The sequence below is a fragment of the Idiotropiscis lumnitzeri genome, chromosome 21 (assembly GCF_059441095.1).
Source record: "Idiotropiscis lumnitzeri isolate Australia: NSW breed Sydney's pygmy pipehorse chromosome 21, RoL_Ilum_1.0, whole genome shotgun sequence".
In the NCBI taxonomy this organism is placed as follows: domain Eukaryota; kingdom Metazoa; phylum Chordata; class Actinopteri; order Syngnathiformes; family Syngnathidae; genus Idiotropiscis; species Idiotropiscis lumnitzeri.
This window is the reverse complement of record NC_142411.1, coordinates 1,306,373-1,324,887: the sequence shown is the minus strand read 5'-3', so window position 1 is coordinate 1,324,887 and position 18,515 is coordinate 1,306,373. Positions and strand designations below refer to the sequence as shown.

At 44.5% G+C, this 18,515-nt stretch overlaps 3 protein-coding genes across 7 annotated transcripts; 2 read left to right on the top strand and 1 right to left on the bottom strand.

The window, feature by feature from the left end:
• The first annotated feature begins 886 nt into the window (after positions 1–886).
• On the top strand, positions 887–8,194 carry tmem63a (transmembrane protein 63A). The gene is made up of 23 exons (XM_088286183.1): positions 887–1,103; positions 1,743–1,943; positions 2,012–2,091; positions 2,307–2,385; positions 2,469–2,506; positions 2,583–2,725; positions 3,015–3,066; positions 3,418–3,526; positions 3,601–3,671; positions 3,743–3,823; positions 3,981–4,098; positions 4,289–4,422; positions 4,651–4,794; positions 4,931–5,084; positions 5,151–5,257; positions 5,329–5,415; positions 5,944–6,009; positions 6,103–6,265; positions 6,491–6,596; positions 6,696–6,863; positions 6,951–7,066; positions 7,141–7,191; positions 7,271–8,194. Exons 2-23 carry the CDS (start codon positions 1,770–1,772, stop codon positions 7,415–7,417), a joined length of 2,388 nt encoding a protein of 795 aa, XP_088142309.1. The 5' UTR covers positions 887–1,103; positions 1,743–1,769; the 3' UTR covers positions 7,418–8,194.
• A 3,595-nt stretch (positions 8,195–11,789) lies between these two features.
• On the top strand, positions 11,790–13,739 carry rsph9 (radial spoke head component 9). Of its 2 annotated transcripts, none has more exons than XM_088286184.1 (5): positions 11,790–12,234; positions 12,296–12,452; positions 12,966–13,095; positions 13,180–13,326; positions 13,469–13,739. In XM_088286184.1, exons 1-5 carry the CDS (start codon positions 12,008–12,010, stop codon positions 13,627–13,629), a joined length of 822 nt encoding a protein of 273 aa, XP_088142310.1. In that variant the 5' UTR covers positions 11,790–12,007; the 3' UTR covers positions 13,630–13,739. The 2 variants fall into 2 exon arrangements, with proteins under 2 accessions (XP_088142310.1, XP_088142311.1); XM_088286185.1 differs by having other exon boundaries at positions 13,429–13,739.
• Positions 12,649–15,863, bottom strand: mrps18a (mitochondrial ribosomal protein S18A). Of its 4 annotated transcripts, none has more exons than XM_088286187.1 (7): positions 15,647–15,863; positions 15,466–15,497; positions 15,132–15,236; positions 14,919–15,042; positions 14,436–14,505; positions 14,162–14,340; positions 12,649–13,358 (listed from the first exon to the last, which is right to left on the bottom strand). In XM_088286187.1, the coding sequence occupies exons 1-6, from the start codon at positions 15,855–15,857 to the stop codon at positions 14,196–14,198; spliced, it is 687 nt and encodes a 228-aa protein (XP_088142313.1). In that variant the 5' UTR covers positions 15,858–15,863; the 3' UTR covers positions 12,649–13,358; positions 14,162–14,195. The 4 variants fall into 4 exon arrangements, with proteins under 4 accessions (XP_088142313.1, XP_088142315.1, XP_088142314.1 ...); XM_088286189.1 differs by having other exon boundaries at positions 12,649–13,304; XM_088286188.1 differs by lacking the exon at positions 12,649–13,358 and adding an exon at positions 13,722–14,072.
• Positions 15,864–18,515: the final 2,652 nt, after the last annotated feature.

Genomic DNA, 18,515 nt, shown 5'->3' with positions numbered 1-18,515 from the left:
TTGAATGACTAATTGCATTGGCTTCATTAATTTGCCCATCTGATCTGCGCCGTGACATTGCTTAGCGATGCTTCGTCCCACACAAATCACTACACGTCTCCCAATTGGCTTCGACGTGGAACCAGCCGCATTCTGCTCGCCGTGTCGCATGCCGTGTAATCCTTGCTCAAATGACTGATAGCGAAGTCACAAACATTTTAGTTTGGCTTTTTGCGGTTTTCTTTGCGCGAGGCCCGATGTTACGGAATGTCAGCGGTCACATGAGATGGATTGTGTTCTTAAAATAGACGCCATCATGTCACGCTTGCGTCTGTGAAAATGTTTACTGTAAATTGTGTTCACAGAGCTTCATGTTGGACATCAATTCGTCACACTTGACCGTTTGCATTTTTCGAGCGAGGAATCTCAAAAGCAGGCTGCAGTGTTTTTTGCGTATTCGCTATTTGCAAATTCAGCCATGTACTGATTTTGGTTGTCAAGACAAAGCGCAGTTTTCTACTTTTGGCGCAAGCCTGATGCCAAATTGACAATGTTGCAGTGAGGCATTCACCATATATATTTTTAAAAATGTTTGACATTTTTTTGCACATGGTGATTTTTTTCCCAGAATTTGGAAGCCTTTTGGGGGGTTGTAAATAAATCAATTTTAATTTGTACACATGGTTACACCCTATTTAGCAACAAAATAAGTCTTAACGTGCTTATTATTTTATTGAAAATCCAACGCGCATACGTTTAAATATTAACCATTATATTATATGAAAATTATACGATGAACTAAAACGATAACAGTTTACAGTCTGCTTTCCGAAATCACATGACGTGACATTTGCGCTGACAGCTGTCGACGTCCGCGCATGCGCACAACGAGACGGCTGGCGTGTGACGTATGACGTATGACGTGTGCACGCAAACAAGCGCTGCGCACAGTGGAAGTGTTGACGGCTTCAAGTCGACTTTGCGCCTCCGCGGCGGCAGCAAACAACACAACGGCGAGGCGGGTTGCACTTGTGTCGGCCACATAAGCAAGACAAACACTGTTCGAAGCCGCTGTAAACCACTTTGTCCATGGCGGATGCTGACCGGGTTGACTTGCCAGTGAGGTAGGAAAAGTTTCGCGATGATCTAACTTCACTTCCGCTTCCCCCCCCCAGCTCCCACAACTAATTGGTTGGTGTTTTGTAACTTTACTTTATTTCGTTTTTTTCCACTGAAAAGAAAAAAAGTGTCTCCATCTCGCGAAAATGGCGGCTCCGACGGTGGTTTGGATTCTTGCGTATGACTCGATGTCCAAACGATGTTCGCGCGAGGAGCCGCCAAATGCAGAACGCGTGACTCGCGACTCGCGACGTGACGGTCAGTTGAGGCGTTTATTGCTCTTAATTTGACATGTCAGACACGCGTGAAGCCCCCGTGGTCAGAATTGGGAAGGAAAACTTTGGGCTGCAATACAATCTCATCTATTGCTGCTGCAGGTACCAAATGTACAGTACTTAAAAATAATGGACGTCACAAATAAAAGTGGCACAATGACAATGTAACAGAGTAATCGGAGCATTTCTTTTCAACAAAAGTACTCAAGTAAAGCTTATGCTGCATTAAAAGTAGTCTGACCAGGACAATTTATCCAAAGTTACTCAATTAGAAGTCGCAAAGTAAATGCAGCGTGTTACTACAGACCTTTCGACCTCGCAAGCGTTGTTAACTTTTATGCCGTTTTCGGTCAATGTCGTTGCGTGCAGACAAAAAGTGCCAGTTCCCCTGCGGTGATGTCGTCGTCGTGGTGGTGGGAGGAGTGGTCCCTGGTGGGCTCAAACGGCACCGTTGGATCGAGCGGCCCTAACGACAAAACCTGCTTCAATAGCACGCAGAGCACCGTCCTGAATGGAGTCCAGTTTGGGGGCGTGCCCATCGTGCTCCTTCTCAACTTTAGCTTCTTTTTGGTACGTTTGTCAACGATTAACGTCAAAGTTCTGGAAGATGGAGGGACTGTTATCTTTTGGTCCTACAGGTGTTGCTGATCCTGTTCTCGATTATAAGGAGAAAGTTCTGGGACTACGGACGTCTGGCACTGGTTGCGGACAACGAAGGGTTGGTTTTGGACTAGACACTAATTTTGAATTTGGATTCAGAGATACGAATGTTGTTCAGGATTGGCTAATGAGGCAAGTTCCGATTTGGGCCCGAAGCCGATTTGGTATTTGTGGACAAGAAGCCGACATTCTGGATCAGACTTTTGTTCACTCTTGTTCTTCATTGTTGCAGCAGATTCTCATGTCGAAGTTGACTTGCGTTCTGTGTTTTAGGGTGGGCGGGTCGGGACGCCCTCAGTACAGACACACGTCGTCTTGCGTGTCCAATGCGGACGACCTCGAGTATGAAATGGTTTGTGGAATGAAATTATTCATGGCGACAGTCCAAATTCGTTTGTCACAATCTGAACAACTCTTTTACGTCTCGTTCTCAAGGGCTTCTGTTCTTGGCTGCCTTTCATTCTCAGAATGGAGTGAGTGGGATTCGTCACCGTCCGCTTTGCGCTCAAGTCCCCTTCGCTTTTAAATAATGTCTGGGTTTTTTTTTAGCGATGAAAAAATAAAAGCCAGATGTGGCCCGGACGCCGTTCACTACCTGTCCTTCCAACGTCATCTGGTCATCCTCCTGCTTGTCATTACGGTCACCTCCCTGTCAATCATACTGCCCGTCAACCTGACGGGTGACCTGCTGGGTGAGCTTTGCTGCCTTCAATTTCAATCCGATTCACTTTTAGTGCGTCGCTTAAAAACGGCTCAATCAGATTCACTTCCTTTAAACTTGACTGTGTTTACAATTCACCTGCGACGTGAAAGTGGCAGAAAAAGTCCCGTTGCGGCTGCTTCTCCTTTTTTTGCCCACTCGGATGTTGGCTTCTCATGTAATTGCATTTTGCAAAAGTTTAACAGATTACAACTGAATGAGGAAAAAAAAAATCAATAAGTCTCTCTTAGTACAGTTTTTCCATCCTGATTATCTTTCAGGCAACAATCCAGAGAGCTTTGGGAGGACAACTATTGGGAATCTTCAAAAAGGGTAAGAGACAGCGAGCGACACAGAAGGAGCACAAACTGCTATAAAAGCGACAAAAAAAAAAAAGAAGTCTTGGGCGGCAACAGTCGTGGTTGTTTTAATGACTTCTTCAAAGTGTCATCCACCAATAACAAGTGACAGATATGAGCCAGTCTGGAGGACAAGTGCAAAGTTCAAGAAAGATCCTGCTCCACTTTTCACTTTCATCATATTTAAAATGGTCATTACAGAGGGAGGGGTGGGAGGGGCTTGGTTTACAATCGTTCTAAACCGTGCACAGTGAACTCGCTTGCTCAGCGCCAGCACAACATGTCGGTTTGAGACTTTTTTTTTTTTGTTGGTCTCTCTCCTCAGAAACGACTGGTTGTGGCTTCACACGGTGTTTGCCGTCCTCTATCTTGCCCTCACGGTTGTTTTGCTGCGGCACCACACAGCGCAAATGAAAGGCATGGGCCAGGATACGGTGAGTTTTTGCACAAAATCAAACGGAAATTTGACGAGGCAATTGTGCTGGATGGTAACCTGCTCCGTTTGTAGGCCAGAAACACCTTGTTTGTCACCTCTGTCCCCAAAACGGCAACAGAAGATGACGTCAAGACACATTTCGTGTAAGCGGCGTGACACTTGCAAGCAAGCGAGAGCGGCGCTGTTCCTTATCGTTTGCTCTTCTTATGTACAGCGAGGCGTATCCCTCCTGCCAAGTGTGTGCGGTCAACATTGCCTACGATGTGGCCAAGCTCATGCACCTTGATAAGGAACGGTAAGAACGTTGCCAACGTTTCTTCATTCAAAAGTCTGAAAACAACCAACAGCGTCACACGGACTTGCCTGACAAATGTGTTCAGGCGCGTTAACGGATTAGAAACAACAATTCAATGCAGGGTGTGAGCGACATGACAAGCTGTTTTTCACACTAGGGTTCGAGCTGGAAAAAACCTGCGCTACTACGAGCGTGTCCTGGAGAAGACGGGCCAGCGGGAACTGATTTATCCTAGACTGTGCGGTTCCCTCTGTTGCTGCGCCAAGTGTGACAAGGTGAGGTTGCAGCATGTCATCAAACTGCAGCTTTTTTTCTGAGCCCAAGAAATGTCGACCAAATGTCATGTTCCCGACATCAACTGCAGCAACTGCTTTTGGAATCTCGTCTTGCCCCGGAAATAAGCTTCAGCGGGACAAAAGTTGAATCTCCGAGCCAGGACTCATTTGTGCGTGCTCGTTCCCTCAGGTGGAGGCGATAGAATACTACAGCACCAAAGAAAAAGACCTGCTGGAGGAGGTCAGGCAGCAGGTGGAATTGGTGCCACAGCGCCCCCTGGGGCTCGCTTTTGTCACGCTTCAGACGGAGGCCATGGCCAAGTAGTGAGTAGTCGTTTAAAACTAAACACCAAATGCGTGCCAGCCGGGAATCCATATTAGAACCCGGTCGGCACTGCTAAGCGGCGTTCGCTGTCACAGACCCGGTGTGATGCGTTTGGGCCGGGGGCCAAAGGTCATTCACTCGACTCGTTTCTGGCATAACGGGACGCTTGCCACTGTTGAAAGGTTCATCATTCCCGTCACTAACGTCCGTCCTCTCGCACTCATTAGCATTCTGAAAGACTTCAACGCGCTGGAATGCGGCGGCCGCAGTTGCTGCTGTGGCCGCCAGCCTCAGCCTTCGAGCAAGAGCGCCAGCATCAAAGTGAGGAAGTGGAGGGTCAGCTTCGCACCGCATCCCAAAAACCTTTATTGGTGAGGCTGCGGCATGGCACGGGACTTTTAGTCATTGACTTTTTTTTTTTTCCTCTCCAAATGTTCTCACTTTTCAAGAGAGAAAAAAAATGTCTCATTTGTGAATGTCGCCTTTCAATTTCCTCTTCCGTCGCAGGGACCATCTGTCCGTGCAAGGCTTCTCCTGGTTCATGCGCTACATGATGCTCAACTTCCTGCTTTTCTTCCTGCTCACCTTCCTCACAACGCCCACCATCATCATCAACACCATGGACAAATTCAACGTCACCATGCCCATCTACTATCTGAACGTACGCGCTTGACACTCGCCCGTCCTTTTGGACGGCAAATCTGACCGTTGTGCCGCTGGCCCGCAGAGCCCGATCATCAGTCAGTTCTTCCCCACGTTTCTACTGTGGTGCTTCTCGGCGCTGCTGCCCACCATCGTGTACTACTCCACGCTGGGGGAGGCCCACTGGAGCAGGTGTGACGCATTCATGCAGATGGGCCAGGAGGGCGGGGCCAAGTTGAAAATTCTCTCTGGTGCTCTTTCAGGTCCAGCGAGCAGCTGAGCATGATGCACAAGCTTTATTTCTTCCTGCTCTTCATGGTGCTCATCCTTCCCTCGCTTGGACTCACCAGGTCATTTCAATGTGCTACACAAAAAAAGCCGCCGCACTTGTCTGCACCGTGCATTTCTTAAAAAGAAGACAAACTATTGATGTTGAGCTTTTTCTAAAAAGTGAAAACGGATATGTAAATTATTTTGATTTGTCATTTATCGGCAAATGTACCCGTGAGCAGTTTCTATTTGAAAGGAACTCAGCGAAATCTGATTTTTAAATTTTCAGACATCTTGAGGTGGTGGCGGCGTCACCGAGGCAGTAGAAAAATCATCAAAAAGGAAATTTGTATTTTTTGGGGGGCCAAGGGATAAATATGACAACAAAGCCCTTTGTCGTGGGCCGAACAAAAAAAATGAAGCATGATTGTACAGAAGCATTTTTTTTTTCATATGTCATTATTTTGTGCAGCTGTAGCAAATATTTTGTTCCTTTTCAGTCATCGTCCACAATGTTCTCATTTAACACACACACAAAGTAAGCGCGACATTTTGTTTAGTTTGTCAGGTTAAAAACTGAACAAGTAGTTTTGTTTTTCTCTTTGCAGTCTGGCCTTGTTTTTCCGCTGGCTGTTTGACAAAAAATTTCTAACGGATGGGAAGCTGCGGTTTGAGTAAGTTCCTCTGACGGTTGCGCAAATGTCTCAAATCTAAAGAGCCGTAATTGACATCTTGCCACTTTTTCTTTTCTCATCTTTCTTATCTAGATGTGTGTTCCTACCTGACCAAGGTGCCTTCTTTGTCAACTACGTGATCGCGGCGGCCCTGGTGGGCTCGGCCATGGATCTGATGCGCTTGCCCGGTCTGCTTCTTTACACCATCCGCCTTGTGTTGTCGCGCTCCGCCGCTGAAAGGAAATACGTCAAACAGGTTTGCGTCAACAGGTTGATGATTTCAGTCCATCCAAATGTTCTCATCACATCCAGACTCATGTTTACAAGAAGCAACGGATAATTTTTTTTTTTTTGGGTAGCAGGAAGTGTCGTATCGATAATTTCTCCTCTTATCAATTGGCTATCTTGTTCAGAAAGCCAAACAAGATCTATTCAAGCTCATATTTAATCTGCGTTTAATTTCTTTGCTTTCCATGACCAGCACCAAGCCTACGAGTTTGAGTATGGCGCCATGTATGGCTGGATCTTGTGCGTGTTTACTGTCATCATGGCCTACAGCGTCATTTGCCCCATTATCGTGCCTTTCGGTGAGTACGACAGCACACATTTGCACGTATCGAATATTCCGTGTGCTTGAGCTTCTCAGCTCACGGAGGAGTTTTGCGTGCGCCGCCCCCCCCCAACAGGTCTCCTGTACATGACGCTGAAGCACCTGGTAGACAAGCACAACTTGTACTTTGCCTACCTGCCAACGCGTCTCGACCGCCAAGTCCACCTGAAGGCCGTCAATCAAGCTCTGGCCGCGCCCATCATCTGCCTAATATGGCTTTATTTCTTTTCTGTTCTTCGAACAGGTGAGTGACTCGCAATATTCACGTCTTCCAAACCATTTTTTTTCCCTCGCAAGTGGCAAAATATGAGGAACCTTTCTGACACTGCAGGTTTCTGGGCATCCACTTCTTTGTTTACCTTGGTGGTGCTCGTCATCACCATCCTCATCTGTCTCAGCTACACCTGTTTTGGCCATTTCAAGTACCTCAGTCCACACAATTACGTGGTGAGTCGCAAGTTGTGTTTGCAGACTTACACATTTCTAATTCATCTGCTGACATCTCTTGTGTTCCGCTACAGGTGAGGGAGGAAGATGAGGACACACCTGAGGGAGTGGAGGAAAACACCATGGTACATGCCAAAACAAATACAACCTCTGTAACGTTTTACAAATTCATGCCCACAACGTCTTGGTGAAATATATTTGCAGGTTTACCTACCGAGAGTGCTGAATCCGAAATCGTCAGCGACGGCGCCGAAGGCGGCTGAGGCCCGGTCGTCGTACGGTTCCACAGAGGGCAGCCCGGCACACGGCTCCAGCCCTGAAGAGAGCAGCGTCGCAAAAAAAGACACCTAGTTTGACTTATTGCCTGGCATGCCGTTCCTTTTGTGAATTAACCAGCCATCAACGGACACAGAAGCGTGACAACATCGTGTCAAAGATTCACGCAGCAGAAACGATGCCATTTGTTTGACATTAGAGAGCAATGTTTACAAGAAAGCACACGTCTCAGCCTCTGTGATTAGTTGCCATAAAATATCCTTAAAAGCTTTGCTTGAGAAGACACAAAAGTGGAATGTATGTCTTGACAAATGATGAAACTAATGTTGGATTAGAACAAAAGCCAAAGATGTAAGTGAGCGTTTTATGATTCAAATGGACCTTTGCCAAGGAAGCACTTTGTTTGAATATTGCACTTTCTATGTCACAGGCCTGATGTTGCTGCACACGCTGGAGTTACTAATTTGTTGTTTTGTTTTTTTAAACCTCCATTTCCTTTTCACGGTTTGAAAATACAAAAAAACTTTGCTACATTAAAAATTATGTAACTTTTTTTATCGCGCAAAAATTTTAAGCAATTTAGCAAAATATTAAACCCCTTTCACAATTTAAAACATTTTTTATGGAATTAACTAAAACTAACATTTTGTACTACAGAATTTTCATGATTCTTTTTTTTTTATTATTCAATGTTCACGTGTGACAGTTTTACAACTATTTTTTTACAGGCAAAAAAAAAAGATTTAAAAAAATCCCTTTTCGTACTTTAAGACAAAAAGAAATTGATTTGAAGAGTTAAACAAAAACCTTTTTCTTTGTATCACACATGCACAATACAAACTTTTCAATTAGTGAGCGTTTTTTCTCTCAAGAGGGCGCTGTTGACCTGCAAAAGCGCAGCTTTCCAATTCTTTCCTGGGGCTTTCATTTTGGTATGTGGCCCCTTACTGGACAATAGTGGCCGTAGCTCCGCCCCCTCACCTGATCTCGCACCACTGTTGGCCCCTCTTTTCTTGTGCGGCTGCCATTTTTCTCTCTTGCTCATCACACTTTTCCCAAACGGGCTGACAGTGGCCTCTGTAAAGACTTTTGGGCCGCGCTTGTTATGCTTGGGCGGTGGAATGCTGCCCTAACAAGCAACATTTGTAGGTTAGTAGGTGGTTTGCTTTTTCCCAAGGCGACTTGGCACGTATTTCACAACATAGATTGCATCATGCGTGTACAGTTCGGCCCACAAATATTTCGACAGCTCGGAATTAAAATTGCCCTGAGATACGAGTGACTCCCTTTTGAGTTATTGCCTTTTTTTTTTTTTTTGCTTTGCCTCGTAAGTGTAAAATGGTGACAGTCAACTACGTTTGTCAAATACTGAACAAGTTTTATAACGAGCTGTTTAACTCCACTCCCGCTTGAAAGTAATATTTTAATCATATTCATGTAATATTTAACTTTGGCGGCACATTAATGTAGTCGTTGGTGAGAAGACGATGTCCGACATAAAAATTGAAGGAATGGAACTCCACTATACTGTGTTCTCATACATTGCGCGGAATGTGCTACTGAAGGTTCGAGAATGTTTCAACTTAATGCCACGCCATATGTACTGCCCATCCGTCATCACAATTGACAACAGCTGCAGTTTGCTAAAAAATATATATATTTGACAGATAAGCGAGTACGCAGAACAATGCAAAGTCCAAACCACTCTGTGAAGATCTGAAGAAAAAGAATTGTAGATTTACAGCTGTGTGTGGGGGGGGGGCAACTTTTGTCTCCAGTAAATGAAAAACTATTGGCTTGAGATCAGGCGGTCGACTTGGCTCATAAACAATATTCAAATACTTTCATGAAGACCCTGGAAATGGAGGAACTTTGGTATGATATGGTCGTCATTCCGAAAGGTTAAATGTCCTGATTTTGTGAAACGTCTCCATTCACTTTTGTGGTGGTGGTGTATAAAAACAGAAACTCACCATCCTGCTCTAAAAACTAATTCAAAAAAACAAACGTCAAAACGAAATGAAAATTAACTTGGATGAGGTGTGGGCAGCGTTCCAGTAGCACAGAGTTGCCTAAACACACAAAACTTGTCACCGGTGCACAGCTTGACACACACGTGGCTCTGCTGGACTTAATAAGTGTGTGAAAAGCTTGGCCTAATTCAATTGCAAAATTTGGCTGGCGCTGGAGGTGGTCCACTATATTGGTGAAGAACTGAAGTTCAACTTGTCAAGACGAAAACACACAAACACTCTAAATTGAGTTGTGCGTAGGTGTGCAACCCCGTCCGTCCAGTTCTCGCTCAAAGCATTCTCGCCATTGTTGTTGTCTGCGCTTTTGTGCCACACAGACACCATTATTTAGTCGCCCGCTTGCCTCCCTTTCAGCATTCACTTCATCCCGCACTCCCAGGCCATTGCAGTTCACCGAGCGCCGCATTGTTTATTCGTATCAAGTGCATCAAATAGGAATTAAAGACAGTATAGTGCGCAGGTTTCGCCCACGTGTCAGCGCCGAGATCGATGGCCGTGACCCCCGAGCCAACGAGAGCGTTTGGCAGCAACATGCTAAGTGACGCGCCCTCGCCTTTTGTGTGGCCAGATTAGTGTCGTGGCAACGCCGGCCGTCGGGGGAGGCGGGTTTCCCAGAGCGCGACCGCTTCCACGTTTTCTTGAAGTCGTGTGTGAAGTATTAAGTGGACACATGGCTTTGAAAAATAATCTGCTTTTTTTTTTTTTAAAGTTATTTTCTCGCAAGCACGTTCACAGAAATAATAGAAATACACAACGCACAAAAGTTTTGCGATATTGGCTTTTGGGTCAAATTTCAGAATGGACCTGTTATATCAGAGAACCCCACCAATTAATCCTTCCAAAATAATAATAACCTGGCAATTAATCGCTGACGTTACTTTCTCATGAAACGGTAAATTCTGTTCAAGTATCTTGGGCAGGGATCAAAGGACTTGCATGGATGACAGAATATTATTTTACCCTTCCAAATTACGCAATGTCTGTAAGTACAGATGTTGCTAACATTTCTGTTCAAGTTTGGTCCCAGTGGTCACGAAAGGTTCTCATTCGCAAACGTGAGCTCAGAGTGTGTCGTTGTGGCCCGTCCTTGCATGCTCCCCACTTTTCCAAAGAAGTCACCCCACTCGCGTTCTTTTTTTTTTTTTTACCCCCCCAGCCCCCTCCAAGAGTCGACGACATTAGCTTGGCAGGCAGCTGAAGCCACCACCGCTAATGGAGCATGTGACTCCAAACTGAGGCCCTTTTGTTTGGACAATCGAAGCCGAAGCTTGCGAAGAGGCAAGCATGGGAAGGAATGGATCGTTTCAATTTAGAAAAAGGGTCATATTCAAAATGCTATTCTTGAGGGAACTGAATTTATCACACTTGTAACTTTTTTTTTAAATGAATGGAATATCAATAATCCATTACAGGTTTCCTCAAATGCAATACAGTTTTAAACTATGTAAATTAGCCCCCTCATAACATTAAACTTTATGAATTAAACTACAATGGTGTTGGTCACTTACCATGTACTGTTGAGAGCTGAAGTTAATTCTTGTCATTTTCTCTCCAAAATAGAACCTTTAATTAAAGAAAAGGGGTTAAAATGATGGAGCTGTATCACATATTTTACATTGTTGTTTTTTGTTTGTTTGTTTCGGCTAAGTATTCCATGTCTGTGAGCTTGCAACATACCATCATGTAAGCTAACATTTTGTCATTTTGTAGACTTGAGAAGAACATAGTCAAAACCCTAAGTGAGGAAAACAAAAATGCAGCAGGTAATGTTTATTTATATGTTTGTATAGAATATGCTAATATTTAGCTTTAGCCTCCTTGAGAGGGAGGATGACATTTTGTCATCTGATTAGACAAAGGTGAGACACCTGTCGCTTTGAAATGCTACTAACCGTTAGCTTAGCAACAAAGCAGCATAACAAAATACCGTGTTGGTACTATCAGCAAATATGTTTTTTTTTTTTTTAGATCTGATATTACATGTAAAAATGAGAAGTAATAAATACAAACCAGTTCACGTCGACTTGAAGAGTTCGTGACTTCCGAGTTGTTGATTGTAACTTGGGCTTTAATTTGTGTCATTCACATTTGAATCAACGTTGTTTAAAATATCGTTTGCGCGCTCGGAAATGACGTAGACGAAAAATACTTCGCGCACCAATCAAATTAACTTGCTGTCGGCATCCAGAAAGTTGCGTTAAGTCACGTGATTATTAGAATCAGATCAGAATCAGAATTGCTTTACGGCAACAAGGGAGTTTGTATTCTGCACATTTTAATTTAAATATATTTAAAGCGTAGTTTGTGTCTCTTAAACAACGCCGATAAAGTTAAATATTCGGGCTTGTTTGACGTCACGTAAACTGCTACCCGCGCACCAATGAAATAATTTGTTGATGCGTTGCCGTGGAAACCCGGAAGTCGAAATGTGACGTGAAAAACATTACTAATGCATAGAAAACTGACGAAAACGACGCCAAAGACGAAACATTAGCTAATAATTTGTGACGAACGGATATTCTGACACTTTAACGACCTCTGCCCGGAAGCGTTGCCGGTTGTTGGCGCTAGCTAGCGAGCTAATAACGGCACAGGTTGCCATTGTGAAGCCCCAAAAACAACAACATTGACAATGGACGCTAATTCGTTATCGTACTCGCTGGAGCTGGTTGCCGGCAGCGGGTGCATTTTGAACACGGAGCAAAGGGCAGCTCTACAAACTTCATTGATTATCTTGAAGAAAAACTACAAGTTCAATCGAGTGTTGTTTTGGGGCAAGATACTCGGTTTAAAAGAGCACTATTTCATCGCTCAGGGGAGAAGGGATGACGAGCTGAAGGACACGCAGCATTTCTACAGGTAACGCGCTCTTTTTTTTTTCTTTTTCGTTCGTCCAATTCATTATTTTGTGAGCTTCCAGCTTCAACTGTATCGACTGGTTCCTCATCCCCACGACCACAACCGCAATGATCGAGGACGTGTCAAAAACGGCAAAAGGCCGCTTCGAAGGTGACCCATCATTTGTCTACGAGTCGAGACAAGTCGAAAGACTTGATCCTTCAGCGGAGGAGTCGACGGTAAGTTTCTTTGGAAATGTGAACAAGAGATGAGAATTTAGCAGACATGTGTTATGTTAGAATAATGCTCAATTTAAAACACGTGACCACTGTGTGACGAGATTGGAGGCGTTGGTTAAAACTGCCCATCCTTGTTTGTAAAAAATAAAATTTATAAAAAGTCCTTCCTGGAACTGAACATGCTTCACACAATAACTTGCATAAAGACGTAAAAACTTTATTCAACAAACCATGGTAAAATGAAAAAGAACACAACAAATCCACAACACACTGAAGTATGGTGTAGTCGATGATGGTTTGGGGCTGCTTTGCTACTTCAGGGCTTGAACACATTGAAAATTCCCAAATTCATCAAGGCATTTTGCAGTACAACTTTCTGTCTACCAGTTGCAGCGCAACAAAAAATGAGCGACAACAGTTGGTAAATCAACAACGGAATAGCTTCAGAACAAAGGCTGGTTGCACACTGAATAAATCCAGTTGGTATCCACTTGAGTTTACTTTTGTGTTCAGACCAAAGTGACCGAGGAGACCAGGCTGGCGGTGACGGTTCACCACATCAACGAGGAAGCTTCCGTGGTGCCGCGGGGCGCCTTCATCAACAGCACGCACGGCGTCGTTCAAATTAATCGCAGCTTTGGCGGTGAGAGTGGCGTCAAATCGCTTTTGTGTCGCAACGCAACGCTGCTCTGCCAACCAATGACCGCGAGCAATGTCTGTCCCTCAGGTCTCTCTAACACTCAGGCGGGCAAACTTGAAAATTTTCTTCACTTCGCTCAGCCCAAGAACCTGAAGAAGAAGTCCCTGCTGGAGATGGCAGATTTGAACCCCGCTTTGGACTTTCTGGATCCGCTGAGTGAGGACATTCCAAAAGGTGAAAGGAAAATTTGACATCAAGTGGAAGTCCTGTGTAGAGTTGAACATTGCAGTGTTTGAATATTTTGTTTGTGTTTCACTTTTCCTCTGATGTGACAAGCTGCATTCGTTCCTCGTCGTCGTGACGTTTGCGTGTGTAGGATCGTGGAGTCTTCAGTTTGAGAGCGCCAACAAAGTGTGCGTGATTCGCAGCCTGCTGTGGTTGGGCCTGACCTTCTACCACGTGCCCATGACGCCGCTGCACGGATTCATCTACATCGGCTACGGGACCAAGAATTTGGACTTGCCCTTCATGCTTTAAAAGAGATGTGATGGATCATATGGCGAAATGTATTTGTCTTATTGTTTCATTCAAGCTGAATGATTATTTAGAAAAAAAAAATCAATAGAAAATGAGGTCAACAAAGCAGATTTTATTTAGTATTTTTTACCGACAGTCTTTTGGTCTTTATTCGAGCACTCTGAGGGCTTTTTGAAAACCAACAAAGTCGATGAGATGACCCATCGATAAATAAAGTACGCAATATTAACAGTTTTTGTGGACGTTTGCCAGAAACAGCGGACAGAAATGGAAACATGAACTACGTCTTTGAGCAGGGACGGGGAAACTTTTTTTAAATTCTGTTTGGATCCTTCTAAAATTGTAGTACATTTCGGAAAATATGCGAAAAAAATGGTGATTACACACGAGAGTCTTCAGTGCGTGACTGTCCCGCCACCAGAGCTCCGGCGTAAAGCGAGGGCCTCGTGTAGAAGATGAGTATTTGTGGGTTAAATTGTTTCTTACAAATTGCATGACGAGCTGGATCAAATAGTTATGTCAGATTCCTCACCGTGATTTAAATGTTGAGTTCCAGCAGCCACGCTTCAGTGCTTCATGTAAAGAGGCTTGTGGCTGTACCGCACGTTGTAATTGAGCAGATGGTGTCCGACAGACATGCGTTTCTTGCACCACTTCAGCCCGCGTTTGTAGATGGGCTGGACAGAATTGACTGACCAGCGGGTCAGGTATCTGCACAGGAGGGGGGGGGGGGGGGGGGGGGGGGGACAAAAGTTGAAAACAATGCTCTGTTGCATACGGTAAGAAACGAAACGTGTTTGCATCACCTGTTGAGTTGTGGTTTGGGCTTCGGGACGTGGCCCTCTGGAAGTCTGGGTCTGTGGTCGGGAAGCAAACCTAGGAACCAAAACAAAAAAACTGTTGATTCTCTACAGGCGCTCCAACAGGGTTGAAGGCTATTGCTAATCTACGCTGGCGCAGTCGTAATTGTCAGGCTGTAATCACAGTCACGGCCATCAATAAAAAAAAAAAAAACAATCAAATGGAAAAATTATGTACGGCTGTAGCTGAGCACGCCTTCTTGTGTCACAGAGCGTGCCATCATTTTGAAACATCCTACATCGGGATCTCTTGCATTTACATCGGTCTCTCTCGTCTCAGATTTCTCACCCTATGAGGAATGTTAACATTTAGATGGAATAAACTAAAAATCTACGGACTAGGTCGTGAGCCATGTGAAGTGTCACCAGAAAAACCTTTCTAGGCTACATAAATAAAACATGGGAGTGAGGGGGGGCATCAGTACACACCTGCCCTGTGAGCCATCTGCACACACACGGCAACCTTGCGATGCTCTTCAAGACAAAGGCCGGTGATTCTTCTGGGCAGCATTGTTCCATCTGACCTGATGAACTGACGAAGCAGCAACACATCCTATCAAGGTAGGAGAGGAAAAAACCCAAAACACTATTTTAAAGAGGTTACTCAGTTTTAACCAATCACAGGAAATAGATGATATTTACAGTGTAGTTGTATTTGTGCTGCAGGTTCCATCTATAGATGGGACACTTGGCGGTGGGGTTTGGAGGTTCAGGTGCGACTGCAGTGTCCAATATGCGTCCTTCAATCTGACAGACATTTTTAAAAATTAATTTGGCACATTTTCCTTCATTTGCTGACATTTTCAGCATCAACAGTAGCATTTTTGACCGCAACGCGTCATCTACATGTTTTGTTTTAAGAAATTGAGAAAGTATTCTGTGACACAAACTTCCATTAGCATATAAAGAAACAGCAAAACACAACGAATATGAACAGTAGATTTATTACAGACATTAGCAGGATGTTTGTACTTACCTTTACGGTTTTACCCTCATGCGTTTCCACAACTGCACAAAGAAATAGAGGAAATATTTCAGATTGCAGCGCCGTAATATCAGCTCATTTAAAAAGAACAAGGAAGCATCTTGTTGAATTTCGCGTTATTGCTAGCGAACTAGCACACAAACGTTCTTGTTTTAAAAAAAAAACGCATCACCTTGCCGGATTCCTCTCCTTTGACTAACCCAATGCGACATTTGTGGCACTTGTATCCTTTGCAGCGCAAATACCTTTCCGCTTATGCCGCAGTTAAAAGCCGTAAATGAGCTCCAGACGAACTGCAGCAGACCGCGGGTCGCCATGTTGGATTTCTGACCTTGCTCGCTTCCGCTGGCGACATTAAAAACAGCGACACGAGCGGTCAACATGTGAAATTGCAGCCACCAGGTGACGTAGGAATGCAAAACATCGGGCTTTTAAATAGCTTCAGTGCAAAATATTTGGCTATTATGTAGTATGAGATTTGTCAAATTACACCAAAAAAATTCTACTTTGTTATCTGCCAATTTCTAAAACGGGTCTAGAAGCAATTCATTCTGCATTGTTTGGTAACATCCTTCACAATAATTAACCAAAAGAAGCATTTCGTTTCACTCGGCTAGTTTTATTTTCCAAGTATTTCTTTGTCTATGGAGTACATGTTTGAAATATACATCGCTAACGAGGTAACTGTGCGGTAACTTTTGTTGTGAATTGGGACTACGCAGTATAAATAAAAACGGACTTGACCTGACTTCAATTAGCCTTCAAATTTGCAAATACAATCCACTTGAGTTTCTTGAATTTATCATTTCCTGGCTTTCAAGCGTCAGTTTCCACCGCCAAGCGGAAATTCCTTTTCAATCTCCAAATTTATTGATACCTATAGGGACCTTTATCAGAAAAATGTCCCCCGGACGGATGTGCGAGATGGGTCAGGATGTAAATCGAGATAATCTATGATCACAGCTTTGAAGCGCAACGCTGTCTGAAAATTAAACACAGGGGAAAACAATACAAAGCGTAATGTGAGGAAAAGTGCTTGTCATAGATGTTTAAGCGTAAATATTAACAAGGTAAGACCAAGTGCAAGCATATGTCTTCAATGACTATTTTAATATTATGCGCAAGGGGAATAAACGTAAAAATTTACGGCGTCCTTTTTGTGTGTGTGTGTTGCATGGAATCTAAAAACAGAGATGAGGTCAGGCTGCTTCGCTCAAGCTGCGGAGGGGAAATGAACAATATGGTCAACAGAGGTTGTGAAACAAGATGAGGCTCTGTTTTGCAAACGAAAAGATGCTGGTTCCGTATTAAAAAGAGACTCGGGGGAGACAAAGACTTTTTTTTTTATGCTCTTGACAACAGCGCGCTTTTAAACTCGTTTTTATTTGCCGCTATCGCTTTGCCGAATCTGCTTGCGTTGAGCCAGCAGGCATTTTAGCTGCGAGGACACAATCGCTTTCTTTATTTTCTTTTTCACCTTTGATTACCCTCGACTTAATGCCTGAAATGTAAAAAAAAAAAAAATAGCATGGCGGGACATTGAAGGCCTCTTTGAGAACGAGACGAGGCTCTCGACAACAATGGAGCGGAACAAAGGTCTCCTGTCTTGAAGTCTCAACGTAAGCATGAGGGTGAGATAATGTTATCGCGCGTCTTCATTCGCAGATGCGACGATGACATTTGCAACGGAGAGGATTTTTTTTCACGTCGCGGTACTTTCCAAAAGTTGCCAACTGGCCCGTTGGAGCATTCTAACGTTTGCACGTCCGTTTCCAATGTTGTCATCGAACATGAAAGCCAAACCAAGAAACCTTCCCATTTTCACTCAGCGCTTGCGCTCGACTAAATTGTTGCTGACATGATGGATGAGGCGTCTTCCAAGCAACGGAGGAGCATGAGCATGCATTCGTGCGAGCGATTAAACAGGAAAACAAAAAGCACGGCCGCTGAGTCGACGTTATTTCACGGTTGATCATGCGCGCGGAATAAAACGATCGCTTTACGTCGGCGGACATTTGTGATGGTACGGTTTGGTTGAACATCTGTGTTTCGAGTTCACAAAAAAACACCGATCATTTGTTTCTAACAAGTTCATCTTGGTCCCGAACACACACACACACACACACACAAATAAGTAAATAAATTAGTCACTTCCTGCTCCATTGTTTCGTCTCGCCAACAGATGTCTTGACTCTGTCATTGTGACTCGATGTGCCAAACGGCAACGCGAAACCAAAAGGGACACGTCGGCCACCGCCGTTAATGGGCAAAAAATTAGGAGCGGTTCCTCAAATGGCATTTCAAGGGTGGCGAGGCGCGCACTGAGATGCAAATGTGCTTGTTTCATTTGCGTTGAGGAGAGGCCTGAAAAGATTAGCGTCGTGCCGCCGCCACAGAAGCGCCATTGTCTCGCATCGTCACGTCGCTTGCAAGCCGTCGCGTTCCAAAATATGGCAGCAAAAAGTGTCTGGCCACCTCCTCGCCCGCCTTTGATATTCAAATGAAACATGGCCCCGTACAAACGGGCGCCGCGGCCAAAGTAAATCAGATCGGATTCCCCCTCACATGAAAAGAGCTCGTCTGACATTCTCACAGCGAGAGGCGAGGAACAACGCAAGCGATGTTGCTTCGATGTCATGGTGGGAAGTTATTGCTTTGTGGAAAAGCTTCGTGTTTTCACCTCACTTCTCAGCGCTCAGCGTGGCGCCAGCACATGACACCCAAAAAAAAAAAAAAAAAAAAAAAAAAAAAAAGAAATCAAGCCGGCGGCCGGCCGGCCGCGTTCGGCCGTTTTTTGTCACGGCGCTCACTTTGTTTGACCGACAAGATGCGGGGGCGGGGGGCCTCGCCAAAAGTTGTTTGCAATCAGTCTTTTTCGAGTCTCGGCCAAACAAAATCTCAGTCGCTGACAAAAAACTCTTTGAGAGTTCTTTAAACGTGAGCAGGTGAGATGATTGCGTTCCAAAGTCTTCCGTGACCTGAGGTGACCCCTCGCAAGCTGAACCAGCAACCTTCGTGAACGTCACGCGGCCGCGCTCGAA